At 39.7% G+C, this 20,438-nt stretch overlaps 1 protein-coding gene across 4 annotated transcripts in view; it reads right to left on the bottom strand.

Moving 5' to 3' along the window:
* The window catches only part of VCAN (versican), a 115,039-nt gene that overhangs the window by 34,562 nt on the left and 60,039 nt on the right, over positions 1–20,438 (bottom strand). For 2 of the 4 annotated variants that reach the window (XM_020894189.2, XM_070465776.1), the window contains 2 exons: positions 6,283–11,511; positions 2,929–3,042 (listed from right to left, as the gene is read on the bottom strand). In XM_020894189.2, coding sequence (XP_020749848.2) covers positions 2,929–3,042; positions 6,283–11,511 — 5,343 coding nt within the window. The remainder of the gene's footprint in view (positions 1–2,928; positions 3,043–6,282; positions 11,512–20,438) is intronic. The other 2 variants (XM_020894188.2, XM_070465777.1) reach the window with 1 other exon arrangement.

The following is a 20,438-nucleotide window of genomic DNA, read 5'->3' as shown; positions in this document are numbered from 1 at the left end:
AATTTTAGTATGTCACATCCTTTAGTTAGGGCAAACTTATACTAAAAACTACTCATTTTTAAATTTGAAATTTAAATGTCACTGATCTAATATTTTTATTTGTTAAATCTGGCAACCCAAAGAAAATTTCAAATATATTCAGAGTAAGGTCATTATCTCCATTGCTGTTATATGAGTCCCATGAGCCTTAAAATCAATAAAGAATCCCCCTAGCCTTCCCACCCCCAATTTTGGTTCATGCTCTGAGCACCTCACTTGTGAAACACTGAAAATACTTCACGAGCTTCAAAGCCTCCAGACTCTTCCCTTTCCAATATATCCTTCATTCAGCTGATTGTCATGTTCTTTAGACACCATCAAGATAATTTTATTCATTGGCTTTTTTGAAAAAAATCTTTTGAAATGTTTAAATTTATTTTTCAATTTTTACAAAACTTTTAATTTTATATTGGCATATAGCCAATTAACCATGCTGTGACAGTTTCAGGTGCACAGCCAAGTGACTCAGCCATACATATACATGTATCCACTCTCCCTCACTGGCAGCTAAATATTCCGAAGACCCCGATTATCCAGGGCAGCAGTCATCAAAATGTGGTCCCTCGACCAGCAGTATTGGTATCACCTGAGAATATCAGAAATGCACGTTCCCAGGCCCATCCAAGACTTACTGAGTCTAATATTTGGAGGATGGGAACAACAAACTGTTTTACCAAGCCCTCCAGGTGATTCTCACGTATACTAAAGTCTTAGACTTTAGGCCTAGATCCAACTAGCTTTCCACTGTTCTTTCCCAGTGTTTCTCTCTCACACCCACTAAGGAGGCGTCCAGAATGCTCGCGGTCCCCCAGCTGCGTACTGTGGTTTGCAGTCTCTTTGCTTCTGTTTGCTGTGTCGAGTCTTCCTCTCCCACTTAAGAAAATCTTCCCTAATTTCAGCGTCTGTATCGAATGCAACCTTTCTAACAGACATCTATGATCTCTTGTGATGAAATTAATGCCTTTACTCCATAGCATTTTGCAATTACACTAAAAATTTAGTTAATGTTTATATTAAGTATTAAAAATGAATCTATGTGTGTTCGGTCACTTTGGTCATGTCCACCTCTTTGCGATCCTCTGGACTGCAGCCTGCCAGGCTCCTCTGTCAGTGGGGATTCTCTAGGCGAGAATACTGGAGTGGGCTGCCATCCCCTCCTCCAGAGGATCTTCTCAACCCAGGGATCGAACCCACATCTCCTGCATCTCCCATATAGCAGGCAGATTCTTTACCACTGAACTACCAGGGAAGCCCAAAAATGAACATAAAAAATAAATTAAATTTCTAAGAGGTATATGTTGTATTCTTACCTAAAGAAATGACCTTAGTAGAAATGATATTATATTAATATCATAATGATGGTTTTATATTGCTTGCTAAGTGCCAGCTATTGATCAAACAGTTTCACATATATTAATTCATTAAATTATTTTCAATTGATTGTAATGTGAAAAAGAATGGGGGTCATACATATATTTTTATACTACACACATAAATTTGAGGGCTTCCCAAGTGGCTCCGTGGTAAAGAATCTGCCTGCCAATGCAGGAGACCTATCTTGATCCCTGGGTCTGGAAGGTCCCCTGGAGAAGGAAATGGTAACCCACTCCAGTATTCCTGCCTGGAGAATTCCTTGGACAGAAGAGCCTGGCAGGCTACAGTCCAGGAGACTGCCAAGAGACAGACAGGATTTAGCAGCTAAACACACACAACATATGTAAATTTGGTGTTTAACATATAATTATTTCTTAAGTGTTATCTATTGTGATCTCTGCTTCACTGCTTAGCACACAAACAGAACTTAGTAGCTCCATTGACTTTTGCTTTTTTTTTTTTTTTAAAGATAAACACTCTTTTAACAGGAATCCTGGGGGTTTTATCTCAACATTTCTGTGTAATCTAAAGTGTAATCTTTACTCAGTCATTATGAGAAAACCACAATGGTGCTGCTGAAAGGAGCACCTGATAAGTAGCTCCCGTCATTTTATTTTTTAGGGTCAAGGTCTATATTTAGCCAAATCAAAACTGGAGTCCTTTTAAAATTTTTCTTCAGGAAAAGGAACCCCAAATAGGAATGGAAGTAAAAGGGACTGATTTCCTAAAGAGACAATGACATTCTTTGGAACCCAAAAGAGATGAGGAAGGCAACAATGTCACAGCCTCTAGAGGGAGAGGTGGACTAGGCTGGTCTCTGGGCACAGCCAGAGAAGGTGCTTTCCCACCACACGCCAGAACAGCAAGTCATCTCAAAACATAAAATCTGCCTACTTTTTAAGTTGTTGTTTAGACACTAAGTCATGTCTGACTCTTTGTGACCCCATGGACTGTAGCCCACCAGGCTCCTCTGTCTGTGGGATTACCCAGGCAAAGATGCTGGAGTGGGTTGCCATTTCCTTCCCCAGGGGATCTTCCCAACTCAGGAATCAAATCTGCGTCTCTTAGGTCTCCTGCATAGGCAATCAGGTTCTTTACCACTAGCGCCACCTGGGAAGCCTATTTTTTAAATAGAGTTTTCTAAGAGAAATTTGTACTTAAGTTGATAATTTATTGATATGCAGATTTGGAGACAGATTAAAATTTTTTGTCAATATTTAAGCAAATATTATATCAAACTTCACATTTGTAAAGCCTGAGTGTAAAAACCACACATAAATACAACTGACCTCAGTAATCTTCCTTGAGTCCTGGTGATATCAAGAAAATTCAATAAACACCTATCCCTGTTTCCCACAGAGTACTTAAATTACTCTATGATTTTAATTTCATCTAACATGCCATTCATCTACAATGGGCTTCTCGGAAGTCCTCTGATGGATTCAAGCAACATAAACTCTCTCCCAACACGTCTTCTGGAAAAGCACTACAGTCTTTCAGGGAAGAACATCTTACCAAGCTCACACCGATCACCACTGTATCCTGGCACGCAGGTGCACACGTAGGAAGTTTCAGTAGGGTAACAGGTGCCCCCATTGAGGCATGGGTTCGTTTTGCAACGATCAGGTCCTACCAGGTTCAGGAAAGTAAGAAGAGCAATTAGGCTCATCTCTCAGTTTCAACGTATTTTAGCATAAAATGCCATTTTTTGCTACCATAACATAGGCTTTACCATAGCACTATGCATAAAAAATTAACATTAACTTTACTCTCTGGAGTGTTTCTTGGCATTATAACTAATTATTACAAATTGCATCTATTCATTTCTGGGATCCAATCAATCATCATTATTTTTAAACAGGATTTTGTATGGTATCTGGCAACTAATTAATATATTCTACTGCAGATTTAGTTGGCATGATAATGGCAATTGATTTTAGTCAAAATGATTACACGTATGTGCACAGTGAATGGAAAATGTATTCTTTTAAACGAGGTTAGTTCATGTGAAATGGCTGGATACACAGAACATGCATTCTTTTTAGCATTGGCTTGTTACCATCATTTAAATTATTATTGCCTTTTACCACTTAATGCTCAGAAACTTTTTCTTCGAAAGTGTGCACTGAAGTCTCTTCTGCTACATTAATATGCTTTTTCCAAAAACACGTTCCAATTGTACTCCTTTAAACTATACTTGAAGAAAAGCAACACATGGATTAAACTCTACTGTGTAAAAACAAACCCCAATACAAAAATCTCACCTTAAGTGAAACCCCAAGCTTTTATTACAATTTTCTTATTAAAAACACAAAATTGACACGCCTAGGTGATCAATATAAAGGCCAGAGATACAAATGTTTGAGGAGAAAACAGCTTAATACATATTTTCTAAATATAAGTACTTATAGACTAATTGAGGCACATATATTTTTCTGTAATGTCGCATGGGTAATTATATTTACATTAATAGTTTATATATATTATTTGAATACTTTTCCAGAAGTACTTGCTTCAATGTTTAAGAATCCAAATGAGAGCTAACCATTTTTACAAAAGAACTGAAATAAATAGGCTATATATGGAATAAAAACCATAGTTTCAAAAATTTTAAGTCCTGAAAGTCTGAAATAATTGCACACAAAAGATATCCACTTATGAAACATGAGAAACAGGTGTGGCTATAGAAAATAACTGAGCCTTTCCCACCCAGGAAAGTTAAACTCACACTTTCTGAGTGTTAAGCAAATTCTGGACTACAAGAAAGACTTGACAGGGGCACATTTGCCTGTGTGGGTTCACGATCATTAGGTTAATTCGGATGCTTGCAACTGTTTCTTCAAAAGTGACCCCAGTTTTGCTAAGACTCTCCCTATAGTTCTAAAGATCTCCCTACTTCCTCCTGCTTTTGAAAACACGCTGCTTAGATGACAAGGCTACGGTCCACAACACTTCTACATGCGGCTCTCAGTGCAAAACCAAAATGACACTAAAGTGAAAGTGGCTGGTAAAGTGTGACGTGCCACAGAAATGTGAAGCACGGCATTACTCCCCCACAGACACGAGACCGCATGCGGAGTCCAGGACAAGGGTGTGGCGAGGAAGGGGCTGTGAACTGGAAGTAGCTTAGATTAGGAGGACAGCTCTGTTTTCACGCATTTCATTCCTCCCTAAACAGTGCGTAGTCACCTCGGAAAGTTGAAACTGCAGCAAATAGACCAGGCAATCCAATAGGAGCTGTTGTTTACTGAATTCACCTAATGTGATGCTTTGTTTTGCAAAGACGCAAGCTCTGATTCTAGGTAAACATTATGAATTGGGCGACTGGTACACATTTCTCATTTGTCAAATCCAACTCTCTAGAGATATAGTTATTACCAGGGATTTCTCTATCATAGTTCCTCTAACCTGAACTATATTTCAACTAAATTACAAAAGAATAAATATTGGCCAGATTACTAGGTTATCATTTACGGATTCAATAAAGAGTGACCAAAAAAAAAAAAAAATCCATCAGCCACCTTTGATCAGATGTATTCACAAAATACTTAATCATTTCTAAGAGTTACACTTTATGACTATTTCACTCTATCTGAAGCACAACAAAACTGAAGCATTGGTAGCACAAAAGATAAGGTTGCAACGCTCAGAAGAATAACTCTAAGTATAGCCATGCTATAAAAACATACTCATTAAAACATATTTTTAATCAACACAGTCCTAGAAGTACTGTTTTTTGGTTTTGTTTTCTTCTTTTTCTAGGTAGCAACTAGGTGGTGATAGCAACTTGTGGATTCCACTAACATTATTATTCCCACTGTTCTTGGAAAACACCATTAAACTGAACTTTTCAATATTATCAACTAGACTAAAAGGAAAATAAATTCTACAGAGTAAATATTCCAAGGTCTCTGCTTTACATGTAATTAAATATTATTCATTTTTATATTATATTAACAGAAAATGACCAAAGACCAGTGGAAAAAACCACCTACTCTGGAGTCAGGCCCATCTGGGTTCAAATTCCACTTTATCATGACGTGTGTGGCTACAACCCTGGGCCAATTACAGAACTTCTCTGAATCTCCACGCCCTACCCTTTTAAATGGAGATAATAATGTATGCATTGTGGCCTTTCTGTGAAGCTTAAATGACATAGTCTATATGAACCAGTATCAAATTCATGCTTCCTGTCTACTCAGTAAAAACCTAAAAATCTTTTCTCAACAGGCAGAGTTTGAATATATACCTCATGAATACTCACTGTGGCTAGGCACTGTGTTAGAAGCATTATGTAGACTACCCATCTAAAGCAAGGAAATTACACAAAAGTATGAACTTATTAACTGATATTGTGTGAACCATGTTAAGTATTTATTAGAGTTACTTACTAGTCTCATTTGTAAAGGCCTGACAGATTTTAATATTGCCATAATAGCACCCATTCATGACAGTTTTGTTTTTTTAAATAAGATACTTTTCCTGTTCCTAAAGCTAAGATGTATAACTATGGGACCTAAGACAAAGTCATACTTAAGTTGTGTGTAAAGTCAAATTGAATTTTTATACCACTAACAATTTCAGGTTTTCCATGTTGCAATTTTAAAAAAAAGAAAAAAAAAAAAGAAATAACATGTTTCTTAAACCCAGAAAAATACAAAGTATATCTTGGAAGCCCCCAAACAGTCTATACTTACTTTCTTTGCATCTCATTAGGGAATCAATACTATGGCCTGTTCTGCTGTACATGGACAATACAAAGAACCTTCACCCCTTTTCACAGTACCACAAAATTATATAAATAAATATGTTAGGACCAAGGGACTGTTTCCACATTTGGAAACAGATTTATCAACGTTGTATCCTTACCTGGTAAATAGATTGCTGTGCCTTCCACTGACTCTTCATTAATGCCAATCAGGAAACTGGTTTCATTAGAAGTTTCCAGAAGGGGAAATGACGGAGTTGCAAGCTCAGCATTTAACTCTGTGGTGCCTACTGTTGCCTGCTTATTAGAATCAAGCATCCTCGTCGGTACTTGCTGTTTGGGGGCCACTACCGTGGAATCCTCCCCTCTGATCAAAGCTGCCTGTGTTTCAGGGTTTATTTCCAGAGGAGAAGGGATGGTGGGCCGCTCAGAAGTCTGTGGGCTGGGCTGAGGCCCCACACCTGCCTCGACCCCATGAATCACAGAAGCAGGAGAATGTGGCCGCAGTGTAGCACCTTCTAACTTCATTTCACTTGCAGCTGTGACAATAGACTCAGCCTCAGGTGTTTCAATACTGGGAAATACCTTGACTGTTTCCCCAGAAACCTGGACACTGGTTGTGCTGTGAGAAATCTGGAAAATCTCAACTTCTTCTTGAGGAATTAGTTCTGTGGCAGAAGCCTGAAAAATTAGTTCTGTGGCAGAAGCCTCCGTTGGTTCTAATAGTTTAGGTTTACTTTCATCTTCTGAAGGCTCTGTGTCAAGAGATAAGGATGGAGGCTCAGTTAGGTGAAAGCGCTCTTCACTCGAGGGTCTGAAAGTTGCTCCAATGTTTGCAAGTTCTCCTGAGGGTACTGGGGATGTGCTGGCATCTGTACTTGGCAGAGCATTTGGCTGGGAGTCTTCTGAGTGCTCAGAGTCCCCACTGCCTACGTGGACACTGAGTGAGGGAGATGATGGTGTCTGAGAGAGCAGCTCTGCAAAAGCTGAAACTGTGGATGTGTCAGTGGAATCCGGCAGACGGGATCCTTCCATCACATCAGGTGCCTCTGTTAAACTCTGAGCTGTTAGGTAGGCAGTACCAATACTTACGTAGGGGGTAGGATCTATCAGTGCCTCCTCAGCCCCAGAAGAGAATTCTGGTTGGAAAGAGGGACTTACATATTTCTTTTCTTCATCCTCATTCTGTGTCCTTTCCAAATAGCCCAACGTTGATATGACTTCACTTTGGTCTGCAATAGCTTGACCATCAGACAAAGTACTTGATTCAAAGATGTCATCCAGTGTTTTGGCTTCAGTTTTTGACTCTGGGTTAACCGTGGCAGACTTACTAGGAATGGGCAGAGATGTGGCTGTGGGAAGCAAAACGTCTAATTCTGTCTCTGAGCTAAGGATGGGGATCCCAGTTGTGAAGATAAAGCCTGAGTGATCTAATGGACTTCTGTCTTCAGGAGCCTTCGATTCAGGTGTTGCCTGAGTGTAATTAGCCAGCAGAATATCACCGGAAGCCTCAGAGTTTTCCTCGGTTGAAGACAGGTTAGCAGCTGCTTCATACTTTTCTTGAACTTGAGTGCTGTCTTCACTACTGTCAGGAGGCCCTGAGGGTACTTCTGGATCCAAGTCCGTTTGCATTCCAAGGATGTCTTCATATATCGGTTTAGTGTGATCAATATCTATGATAGTATTTTTATCTGTGAGCTCAGGTAGAATTTCAAGGATGGTACTCTCTGTCACGGTCAATAGTAAATCCTTGTCCTCTTTGTCCAGGTCTATAATAATACTTTCAGTAGCTTTTCTTCTGTCGGGTTTCAATGTGGAATCCTTGAATCCCCCGAAATGATCTTGGAGCCTATCTGCAGCACCTTCTGTGGCCCTCTCATACGACGCTGTACTTGTCGGAGTGCTGGCTGCCTCAGGAGAGCTTTCATTCTGCTCGGGATGAAGTGGCAGCGCCATCGAAACTGCCGGGAATCCATCAACACTAACAGCTTCAACACTTGGAACCGTGGGATGTGTTTCCAGGGATCTATCAGAAACAAACGTGGTGCTTCCTTGCCTAGTTGCCTGAGTCGTTCCAGAAGCGTGGACTTCTGCATCAACTGCATCCAATTCCCCAGAACCTTCTCCAGAATGTTCATAAAACAGGTCAGATGGTTTTGGTGTTGATGTAACAAATCCTTTGGCCATTTCAAGATCATACGTTCTAGCCAGAAAATCAGTGGAAGAGGTTGCCGTTTCTTTAGTTTCTGCTGTTGAAGAATTCTCGCTAGAGATCTGATCAGTCAGAGGCTGCGGTCTACTGGTCTGGATTTCTTCTGCCTGACCATGTGTCTGATTTTGAGAATGTTCAGGGCCTGTGGGAAAAGTGAGAGGTGTCGTAAACGGCCCTTCTGTTCTGGCATCACTTAAAATTTCTGGTAACGTTGTGCTCGATGCTGTCTCACCATCTTCGAAAATGCTGTCTGTTTTGGAAATGAGTGGTCTCATTTCATTTTCTACATTTTCCATTCCCTCATAGTCTCCACTTGTATCATTTAAGATGCTGGCTTCTAAACTTTGTACTTGAGAAGTCAGGGGATATAATGTGCTAAGGACTTGTTCTATTTCAGTAAAATTCACTGATCCTATAGTAGGCAAAACTTCTTCCCCAGATCCCAGTCCAGAGAATAAAAGATCTGTATCTGACTCTTTAATTAACGGGCTCGTGACTTTGGGAAAGGGTTTTATACTTTCTTCCTCTTTGATGGTTGAACCTGCAATTACACTTTCAGTTGGTACTGATTCAGTCACTGAGGCAGTAGCTAAGAAAAAATGGTATTTTTCTGTAACTTCAGGGAGAGTAGTGTACAATGCCAAGCCCTTTGAATCCAGATTTGAAGTGGACACGTCAGCTAAGGGAATGACTTCCTCCTCCACTTTCTCATCAGTACGGTAAGTTTTCTTTGTCGTTAGTGTGAAATAATCTGTGGTTCGGAGTCCAGGTTCAGGAAATGTCTGTGAATCAAAAGTTGCTTGTTCTGGTGCAATAGAGCTTTGAAGGGGTTCAAAGGATTTTTGTTCTTGAATCTTTTCCTCTGACACGATTTCACTTCCATTTCCTTGCCTTACAGGGTTGACTTCTTGTTTAGGCCATAATTTGTCTGGCTCCATAGTTGGGGGAAAGTCCATTGTGTGATTCTCCTTCACCTCCCGCTCTTTGGTTGAAGCTTCAGTACTCTCAGCTTCTGCTGTTGGCAAAATGGTGGATCTTTGATCAGTTTCATCGATAGCACCTTCTTCTCCCAATCGTTGGTCAATAAATGGGGAATCTGTTCCAGAGGCTTTTCCCGCGGCACCGGGAAACACTTGGTCAACAGAGTTGCTTACTGAGAGCAACTGCTCGCCCGAGCCCTCAGCAGAGGCTGTGAATTCTTCCCAAGGGAAGGCTGAGGTGCTGACCGAGGTGCTGCCAGGTCGTTCAGAGTCAGCAGTGTGGTTACTGAGGTCCGAGGTAGGTGTGACAGATGGTGACATCTGGGTATCCTTAAATGCTGCATCCCCTGAGCCTTCCATCATCACTATTTCTTCTTTTGTTATGGGATAAGATACTGTCGAGAATTCTCTGAAGTCACCACTGAAATCTTCCTCCAAAGGAAAATCTGTAGGAAGGCCCTTTATTTCTGCCCTGTGAATTGGCTCTCCTGAGATCTCCGAAGCCAAGTTTTCCTTGGGTGTTTGGCTTATAATTTCAGCAACCTCTCTGTCCACTGCAGTACTCAAGACTTGTTCGGTTGGCTCAAAAGGGAATACCGTTTCCACACGTGGAGACCAAGTGCTAGCTGCTTCCTCTTCAGCTAGAATTTCAGGCTCTAAATTTAAGGAAAGTGAAGAAACAGTGGTGGTTTCTGGGTCAACAGCAGCTTCTCCAGAGCCCTGCTCCATAAAGAGAGAGACGGGGCTCCCTGAGACAGTAGATGACCCTTCCAGAACCCCGGGTTGACTGCTAAGGCTGGGATCTGTGGTCTGTGCTGCCAGATTGTCTAAAACTTCTGCACGTGTAAAGACAATAGTAGAACTCGTCGTTTCCCTTTCAGACTGTGTGGGTGTCATCTGGGACATGAAACTCTTCCTAGTAGCAGCTGCTGAATCATCAGGTGGACTTTCACTTGAGCTTTCTAATTCAGAGGGTGAAACAAACTGATCTGATCGCTGTGTAGGGGAATGTACCTCAACTGTAGAAGCTGTTTCCGTAGCTCCCTTCTCCTCATCTTTCCTGGTTGTTTCCTCCAGAGGTGGACTGAAAACCCACTCAAAAGTGTCTGTCTCCCTTACAAACTTGGTAGGCTCCACTGCAGAAACCTGTTCAGAAATTGAATATACGGAGGTTGCAGGAACATCCAAAAGGCTCTCCGTGATCATGATCTTGCTGGTGTCTAAAGCAATGAGGGAGTCTGTAGTATTTTTCTGTGATAAATCAGTTATCATGGCAAATAGTTTATTTTTGTCTTCTTCTGCTTCCCCAGAGCCTTCCGGAATTGGAATTGAAGGACTTCCTGAGAACTCAACAATGTGTCTAGGGGTTATTTCCACCCAGCTTTCTACTGTGGACAAGGGCTCATCAGGCTGTGGAGTCCCTGTTAAGATAAATGATGCATCCTCTGAAACAGGTGCTGATACAGAACTTGCAACTATACTTGGAGTATGTGTGGTAGAAGTTTTTTCTGCCTCTTCACCAAATGTTCCTTCGGTTGCCCCTGAAAAGATGATTTTGTGAGATTCTTGGTCAATGGCAACATCTCCTGAAGACTCTTCAGGAAACAGAGGTACCGATTCAGTATGTTCATGCACCAGATGCTCAAGTTCGGGACTTTTCTCTGTGATTGATTCTGGCCCCTCGGTGGCATCTCCCTCATGGATTGAGGCTGTGGGGAAAATATCAGGCTCACCACTTGAAAAAGACTCTGGTGTTTCAGGGTAAATCTCGGGTCTCCACGTAATTTCAAGGGACTCAGTTGTTTCTTTAGATTCATTAGGTTGCATGGCAGTAGACAATCCAGCATGGGTGATTATAAACTGATGACTATCACTTTCACTGCTGTCTGAAAAATTTTGAGAAGGTGCAACACTTTCAAACTGGCCACGCCTAGCTTCTGCTGCTTCTGGGTCCTTGGGAACAGTGGTAACTACATGCTTCCCATTTATGTACTGCACGGATGGGGTGGTCGTGACGTCTGTGGCATTGGCACACTCCTCATCTTCTTCATCCTCTTCACTGTGCAATATACCAAGTAACTCAGGTAAAATTTCAGCAATTAGATCGTGCTCTGGATCTGTTTCTTCACTACAAGGCTCATCTTCTTTAGATTCTGAATCTATTGGATGACCAATTACACTCAAATCACTCATTCGACCTGAAAAAAACAAAGAGTTTTCACAATACTTAAATAGAAGATTTGGCAGTGTACGATAGAAGAAATCGATAGCAAGGCTGGCTGATCACACTCTCACACAAAAAGAAGGATTCAAATCTGTTCACAGTAAGAGCAATCACCCTTCTACACATGGTTCTCAGTCTTCGCATTTGCTGTTTGATATTAACAATGGGAAAAATAAATCCAATTGTAGTAACAGGTCACAAAAGCTCTTCAACATGTTTAACAAAACCACGTCCTTAAAATGAAACAAGGCACCATGTACCCACAGTGTAATCATGAAATGGAGGAATTCATCTCTGTGCAAACTGGAAAAAAAAAATTTCAAGTTAAGATCACTTCACCAGATCATACAAAGTAACTGATTGCTGTCCTTCGTGTCGGTGAATGCGAAGATGCCCTCTATTGAATAAGGAAATGAGAAGCGATCTCTTCTGGCCTCTTGTCATAAGTTATCCTAGAGAAGCCTTTTTAGAAAAGTAAAAGAGAGGTTTCTTTACAGCCCTTTCACAGTGTAATGACAATCCTGTCCCAGCGCAACAGCAAGACAAGACTCAGCTGTATAATAGACTGGAGCCACATTCCATGCACAAGGGCAGGAAGCCCTGGGGAGGAGGGGCTGGGGGTCTCCATGCAGGCTGGCTCACAGAAAGCACCAGGAAAGAAGAGCCCTCCACACCTTTACACCTTTATCTGTAATGAGAGGTGATCTGGACTGGGGCAATTGTCATTCTTTTTATTAACCTTTTCTCCAACAGAATTCCGGAGTCACTTCTAAACATTAGACCTAGCATACCTGAAATAACACCTATCCTCGGAACATTTCCTAGATTGTAGATTGCCACAGGGCACCAACCACTAAGCCCATCTGCCTTTTCTCTCTCCAGAAATCCACCAGCAAAGCGTCTCATCTGGACACCAGGAGGGAGTTCTGCACCCTCATTTGCATCGGAGTGGAATTCAGTGGTCCTTGGAGAGGTTCCCACCACTGCAGCTGTCCTAGTTTCAGAATCACGGCAGCACAGAAGGTACCTGTGGGTGCTCTGACCCCAGGAGAGGACAGAGAAGCTTGGAGGGTTGCCCAGGGTCTCGCCCTCTGGTCCCGGGAACACTGTTGCAGATACAGCTTTCAGCCTAGCCCTGATCCATGCCACACATGCTTAGGTTGAACTTGAGAACTTACAGGAGGAATAATAATCACAACGACGGAATCACTCCTGCCCCTAATTGGTAGGGAAATGGCTTCTGTTGTCAGAAGCCACTCCCCTTCACCCATGAAAGGATCAACATCTAGCACTTCCTGATGTCAAAAAAGAAAAACAGTCTATTGAGACAGTAGCAATATTGTTTGTATTCTTTGCATGTGTGTGTGCTCACTGCTTCAGTCATGTCTGACTCTTTGCCATTGTATTCTCTGTATCAACATAAATACAGAAGTATATGAACACCCAATAAAAACTCTACAGAGCTCCTTGCTCCTTCTTTTTTTAACTATGGTTTGCTAAAAAAAAAAAAAAAAAAGACAACAAAACTTTTATGTAACTAGAAGATACATTGTATTTACATTAATCCCTTTCACTCTAATAAAAACAAAAAAGCAAACTTTTTCTCTGTATCCCATCTTTACCGAATTGTCACCATAAAATATCAATACTATTTGTGTCAGAGTAGGTTACTCTTCCCTACTCCATGTCCATCCTACTTAACTTTCACACAGTACAAATCATTCCTTGTATCTCCACTGCATACATTCACTGCTTCAATCATGGAAACAAAGTGGGATAGGTATTCAAATGAACAAAAAACATTGCTACCCTAAGCAGAAATGTGATCAATACATAACTCTGGCATATTACAAAAATATAAAACCCCACCTAGAGGGGTGGGATGGGGTGGGAGGTTGGAGGGGTGTTCAAGAGGGAGGGAACATACGTATTAACTATGGCTGATTCATGTCGATGTATGGCAGAGATCAATACAATATTGTAAGCCAATTAAAAAAAAATAAACAGCTAAAAAATAAATAAAACATGGCCAACAAGGACCTACTCTACAGCATAGGGCACTGTGCTCAATATTCTGTAATAATCTAGATGGGGAAAGAATTTGAAAGAGAATTTACATATGTATATGTAGAGCTGAATAACTTTGCTGTGTACTTGAAACTAACACAACATTGAAAATTAACTATAAACCAATATAAAATAAAAATTAAAAATATGTAAAACTAATATCGATGATTTCTGCCATAGAAGTTATAGCTACTCCTAATTGCCAAACTCATGGAAATAATTAAATGCTGTATCTTTTTTTCAAATAAGAATAAGTTCATTTAATATTAGATCACAGAAGTTATTACTGTGATCTTATACTGTTTCATGGTGTATGTTTTAAAAGAAAACATCTTCAGATGATAAATACCTTTTAATACAGCTTATGTTGAAGGCTACCTCTCACAAAGGAAAAAAAGAATGTGGGAGAATATATATGCATATGCTTATACAGGTATATGAGAGAAGGCATTGTTAAATGCCTTCTGTACAAATCAATCTTTTGAAATATCACATCTATAACCTTATCTAATCACTAAATCAAGTAGTCTCATTGAGAATACTATTTGAATATAGTTGAGTGAAAGTGTGTTAGTCGCTCAGTTGTGTCCGACTCTTTGCAACCCCATGGACTACACAGCCCACAGGCTCCTCTGTCCATGGAGTTCTTCTCAAGGTAAGAATACTGGAGTGGGTTGCCATTTCCTTCTCCAGGGGATCTTCCCGACCCAGGCATCGAACCCAGATCTTCTGTACTACAGGCAGATTCTTTATCATCTGAGCTACCATGAAGCTATGCTCAGTTAAACAATTCTGTGAAACTTTGTAGAATTTAACAGGAACTTCAAAAATATGCCAATTTTAAATTGCTTATAGTGCCATTTAGCGTATCACCCTTTTCATTAGGTTTCATTAGGTATAAATATCATAAGAATTCATTATTAAAAATGATCACACATACAGTCTAAATTTCCACAGCACCTTGCACGTCTGTATTTAAATACAGAAAGAATTTCAATAAGAAGCATAGGTGTGTGTCAAGCATATTAAAAAAAATCCCCATCACATTTTGTACTTTTGTATAAGCAATAGAGATTAAACTAACTACTCAGCCAAGCTTCTCCAGCCAAACACAAGGATAAATAAGGAAATAACTGCTTGATAGTCTTTATTTATAAACTTCTAGGCTGGGAATAGGGTAAAAATATTCAATGTTATTATAGATTTGTATGAATTTCTAAATAAATTCCTTAATTTTTAGAAAAACAAAGTGGATATAAACATAGCCCATGAATTTCTTAGTGAATAATTATAGATAGAGGTTCCATTAGGTATGATGTTGGTAACTCTAAAAATAAGTGGGGTGGAAAAAAGCAGAAAGAAGACAGAGAGGCCTGTCAGTGTCAAATGTCAGCATGTCAAAGGAACTGACACTCTGATGCTCAATTACAAGTTTTACAAAAGAAAAGAATGATTTGAAATAAAATGTTTTCCTAGCAAAGAAAACAAAGAACTCATTGTAAATCAACAATCTTTATAATAATTTCATTGATTATCAACTCATTAAGTCTATTTAATTCAATTAATTACAGTCCTTGACATTCACTTTATGTTCTCTAATTGCAGTTCAATGAACAGAGTATAATATTCTTTTAGCCCATTTTCCACTTGGATAAGGAACCCTGACATTTCTTATTGCTCATAAATCTGAGGACTCCCTTAGCATTTTAGATCAGCATATCAGAATATTTCACCAAAAGACTAAACTGTTAGATGTAATTTATTCCATTTTCTAACCTAAATAAATACCACAATACTTCAGTCACAGCCATATTATACTTCACACCATAGCTCAGCATGGTACTGGTTTTTGCATGCAAAATTAAATAAACTCCCACAACCATGCATGGCACCCAAAAATGCAATCTCCCTAAGACCAACTGATGGCACAAAATTTACTAAATACCTATTCTCTATGAGACTATTTGGCAGACTCATATTTACCAACTTCACAGAAACCTACAGCCTCCAAGGGTGTCTTCCAAATCTTTCTCTTTCTCTCTGAAACAAGTCCTCTTGCCAATAGGTTGGAGAAATGACCTTCTTACAACTCTTTTTTGCAAAGGACACTTTTTGATTGTACATAATGCAAATGTACCAATCATTACATTTAAATTAGAATTCCTTTTTCCACCTGCCTTCCAAGTACCTGATCTGCCTTGCCTCAGAATGGCAGAAAATACAGAAATACTTAAGCAATTTCCTCTTATGCTTCTCATTGTTCTTTGAAGCTGGCACTGACCAAAGGACTATCAGTGCATCATAATAAACAGTGATTGAGAAGATACATTTCAAAAAGTGCTCATTGAATATAAGCACTGTAAAAATGCTCCACTTAGCAAGAATTCTTATGCAAAGACATGAAATGTGACATGAAATTATTTGGTTTCCTTTTCTGAAAGGAATCTTCTCACAATTAACTTGTCAGTGAAAAGTGAAAGTGAAGTCACTCAATCGTGTCCAACAATTTGCAACTCCATGGATTGTAGCCCACCAGGCTCCTCCATCCATGGGATTTTTCCAGGCAAGAATACAGGGTGGGTTGCCATTTCATTCTTCAGAGGTTCTTCCTGACCCAGGGATCGAACCCAGGTCTCCCGCATTGTAGGCAGATGCTTTACCATCTGAGCCACCAGGGAAGTCTTAATAACTACTCAGTATTTATTATTAAAATAAGTTGTGTTCCAAATGGTTTCTTCTGATTTCTTAATATTGGTTCAAGAGTGAGGAAAATATTCATTGCCCAGGGCTCTGAAGACAATTTTTTTGGCCAACAGATTCTCTACAGATGAATCTATATTTTATTCTCAGCATGGCAAACTTGATTTCATCCTTTTAAAATGTCATGAAGGGCGTCCCTGTCGGCTCAGCGCTAAAGAGTCCACCTGCCAAAGCCAGAGACCCGGGTTCAATCCCCGATCTGGGAAGATCCCACGTGCTGAGGAGCAACTAAGCCCGTGGACCACAACTATTGAACCTGTGTTCTAGACCTGGGAGCCGCAACCATGGAGCCCACGAGCTGCAACTCCTGAAGCCCGTGAGCCTTAGGGCTCATGCTCTGCACCAAGAGGACCGCTGCAGTGAGAAGCCCACAGATGCCAGCTAGGGGGCAGTCCCCGCTCACCCCAACTAGAGAAAACCCTGAGCAGCAACAGACCCAGCACAGCCAAAAATCAATCAATCAATCAATAATTTCTGTAAAAAGCCACAAGATCTACTTAGGACAGACAAGTGAATTCACTCCTGCCACCGCCACCTCCATCTCACCCATATTCCAATTTGCTCCTCTTTATTTCGTTTCTGAAGTTACTTCTTCATCCCCCTTTCTTGCCACCACCCTCACCCACCAGGAATATTATGAGAAAGTTGCAAGAGCTATAAGTATTGCAAAGCAGAAAAGTTTCTTTGTAGGGTGTGTGACCGGCGGGGGGTGGAGGGGAGTAGGGAACACCTGTGTTTTTGTGAAAGCAAGTATTTCATCAAGAAATTGTGATCTGCTCTATTTTGTACTAACAGTGCAACCTCATGGAATAATTAATGACCCCAGCTCTTAGGTGAACAAATTCTTATAAAAGACAACTCTATTTTAGAATTTTATTCTAAGGGTGATATAACTTTTATTTGGACTACAAGAGTCAAACCACAGAACTCTACACAGCATATGTATAATCTTTTCCCTGTTTCTATGAATGTATTTTAACAGCTTGAATATACCTCGCTAATAGATGTTTTTAACGGCATTTCACACAAAGCTTTATTGCTAGCTGACCTCAAATTACTCATCAAGTATATTTAAGTACTTAATGGCAAAGTTTTGTAGACATAGCACAAGTCTTACAATCACACTGTTAGCAGACACAAAACATAGTTGCTAAGATGCAGAGGCAGCTGGCTAAAGTCCATGTTTTCTATAGGGAATTCTACAATTTTAGAGCTTTTGATTAAATCTAAGTATATACCAATCCACTCAGTGGAGAAATATTAGGATCACATTTCTCTATTAATATAGGTTTCATTTTAATGTGTGGGAAAAAAGATTTTGGTTCCTTATTTAAAAAATACAATAGACAGCCATACTGAAGTATTTGAGAAACACTTATAGAATTTAAATAGAGAAAACTTGAAGTTGTCTAAGGTATTTAAGCTTTCTGACACATACCTATGAATCTAATATATCCAGACATAAGCAAATGCTTCAATTTCATTCACCATTGATATATTCTTCACTAAAATAAAATGCTAGCTGCCACCTTGTAAAGCGAAGAAGACTACCTAATGTGCCTTTCCACTAGGTTGTCTCAGATGTTCCAAATTTCCCAACATTTTCAAAATTTGAGACACTAAAAATGGTGCCAATTCAGGATGTTGAAAAAAAAATGACATTAGTGATCAAGATATAAATATCTTCCCCAAATCTTGTCAGTTGTTTTCCTATGCTTAAATTACTTTAATAATTGAATATCACGTGATATTTAGATCAACGCCCAATCCCTCCAGAGGTAAGAGATTAAACTAGAGGCCAGGAGATCAAGATTGGATTCTGTGACCCGTGTCTCCCTGTTAGTTCTGCGAGCCGAGGTTCATTTGGTGCACCACCCATGCATGCTATCGGACACTGACAGCTCCTGCTTGCCCAGAAAGGAGCTCAATATTTCTCAATTCATGAATTTTACACCCAGAAAGCGTAATAAACAATATAAGCGTTTCTGATGGCCTCACTTTTGAGGCAGACATGTTATGGGGATGATAAATGGGAATCATCTCTTTTCCCAGCTTCAGATAATCCTCTAATAATGCTGTTCTTTCAAGTGGAAAGGATGTGTTTAGATACAGTCATCCGCTCTAAGTGCGCTTAAGGAGCTACCACTGAGTGTGGGCTTTTCTTGCTTATAGAAGAGGCCCAAGGGACCCCCTAACTTCCAATTTTTAAAGGGTAAGGGCTTTCCTGGAGAGTTTAATCAAGTAATTTTGGGCCCTTCAAGCATTTTTGAACAGTAAAATAAAGAGCTGTATGAAAAAGAAGGCAGGTTATTTCAGTTTGTAAATGTTTCCTTGAAAGCAGGGCAAATGACAAAAACCAGTTATTGGGCAATGCTTACTTTTCTTACCTTTTTTATGTTAGTTCCCCGTGATTGTCAAAGCTTTTCATAGATAAATAGATGACAGATAATGACTAGATGCCCAACACCAGAAAAATACTTTGTTCAAAATCAAGGATTTAAAATTTAGGTAAAACTCTTTGACATAAGTAAAACGAATGCCCCTCGTGTGTGTGTGTGTGTGTGTGTGTGTGTGTGTGTGTGTGTGTATCTCAATATTTCCTTCCGAGCTCTCAAATTACAGCTACTAAACTGAACTTTACCAAACATCATTTTGTTTTAATTACAACACTCCTTTCTTCAAAAGTTAGCTCTTCCAACTGACCTCTTCAATAGCATGTTTAAACAGCTCCGTCACTGTCCTCACATTTATCCTCACCCTCTCATCCTTTGTCCTCATTCTCTGCATCTCTGAGTTGGATGCAGAGAAATCTATGCCCCCATCTCAATATCCTCCTCATTCCCAACTCACACTTCTCTTCAACAAGAATCCTCCTGCCCCGAACTTGGAATGCTTCATAAACCCTCCTTGGAGCTTCTCTCCTGCACGCATGCACAATCCATTCCTCCACTAAAACTCCTCGGCCCAAACTCGTTGTGTCTTTCATTTGTATGCCATAGGACTTATGTCATATTGTTTCTTATTTATAAATTCCCTAGTGCTTATTATATACTTGTCTCACCTTCCCTGCTAACTTCTATGTTCCGTAAAGTGAAAGGATCTTTTAAACATGTAAGGCTTTCCTTATTCTAGCCACTTAGCTTCTCTTTGGAAATTTAGCTGAAAGAATGTCTACATAGTTATTTATCATCAGGAATGGAAATGTTTACATTTACTACTTGGACACTTTCTTTGAAATACCTGCATTTTCTTCTGGTACTGCAGAAACTGTTTTTTGGCTTCAATAATAGCTCAAATTCTGAGACACAGCTAAAAGAGACACAGATTACGCAAATATTAAAGACTTCTCTGGCTGTGAAAATCAGATAGTCTAAGTAGGCAGGCATAGTCTCAGTATTATTTTTTATCATTCCTTTCCTTTCCAAATATAGAATCCATATAGGTTTATCTCAGGGCAATACTCACTAATTTTCTCAAGTGGAAATATATAATGAACAAATTCACTTTGTCAGCATAGTCAAAAGAATCCTTAAGCCATGATCATATGTATTTCCTTTTAATTTCCATGCTGATAGAGAGAAAGTGATATGGGTATGGCAGGGTAAGGTATGCAGGTCCGTGTAATTCAAGATATATTCTCCACCCCTCACAATCACTTTTGATTCAATTACAATTATTTTGCAATGTTAAAAAACATATGTTTCAGTTACAGTTATTTCTATTTTCTTCCTTCCTTACAGATGCCAAGGTTCATTTAACATGTGTGAGAAAAGCTACCCTTCCCAAAATGTGATCAAAGGCCACCATTTCATTTAGGGGAGACTGGATTAAACTTTTTTTTTTCCTCCTTAAAACTGGTAAAATACAACTTAAACTTGCAGAGATTTAAAGCAGCCCCTCCCCCAGGTATAGGTCTATATCTCAACCCCTGTCTGAAGGTCAGAAAGCCTTTACTTTACTGTAGGGTTCAACATTCGCCAGGAATAAAGACTGCATGCATTAAAAAATACAGACATCTAATACTAAAAAAAGAAGGCAAGTTTAAGAAAAGAAACAACAAATATGAAGGCCTGG

Source organism: Odocoileus virginianus, chromosome 3 (genome assembly GCF_023699985.2).
Source record: "Odocoileus virginianus isolate 20LAN1187 ecotype Illinois chromosome 3, Ovbor_1.2, whole genome shotgun sequence".
Lineage (NCBI taxonomy): Eukaryota > Metazoa > Chordata > Mammalia > Artiodactyla > Cervidae > Odocoileus > Odocoileus virginianus.
The sequence above is the reverse complement of the archived record's forward strand: the minus strand, read 5'-3'. Positions and strand labels throughout refer to the sequence as shown.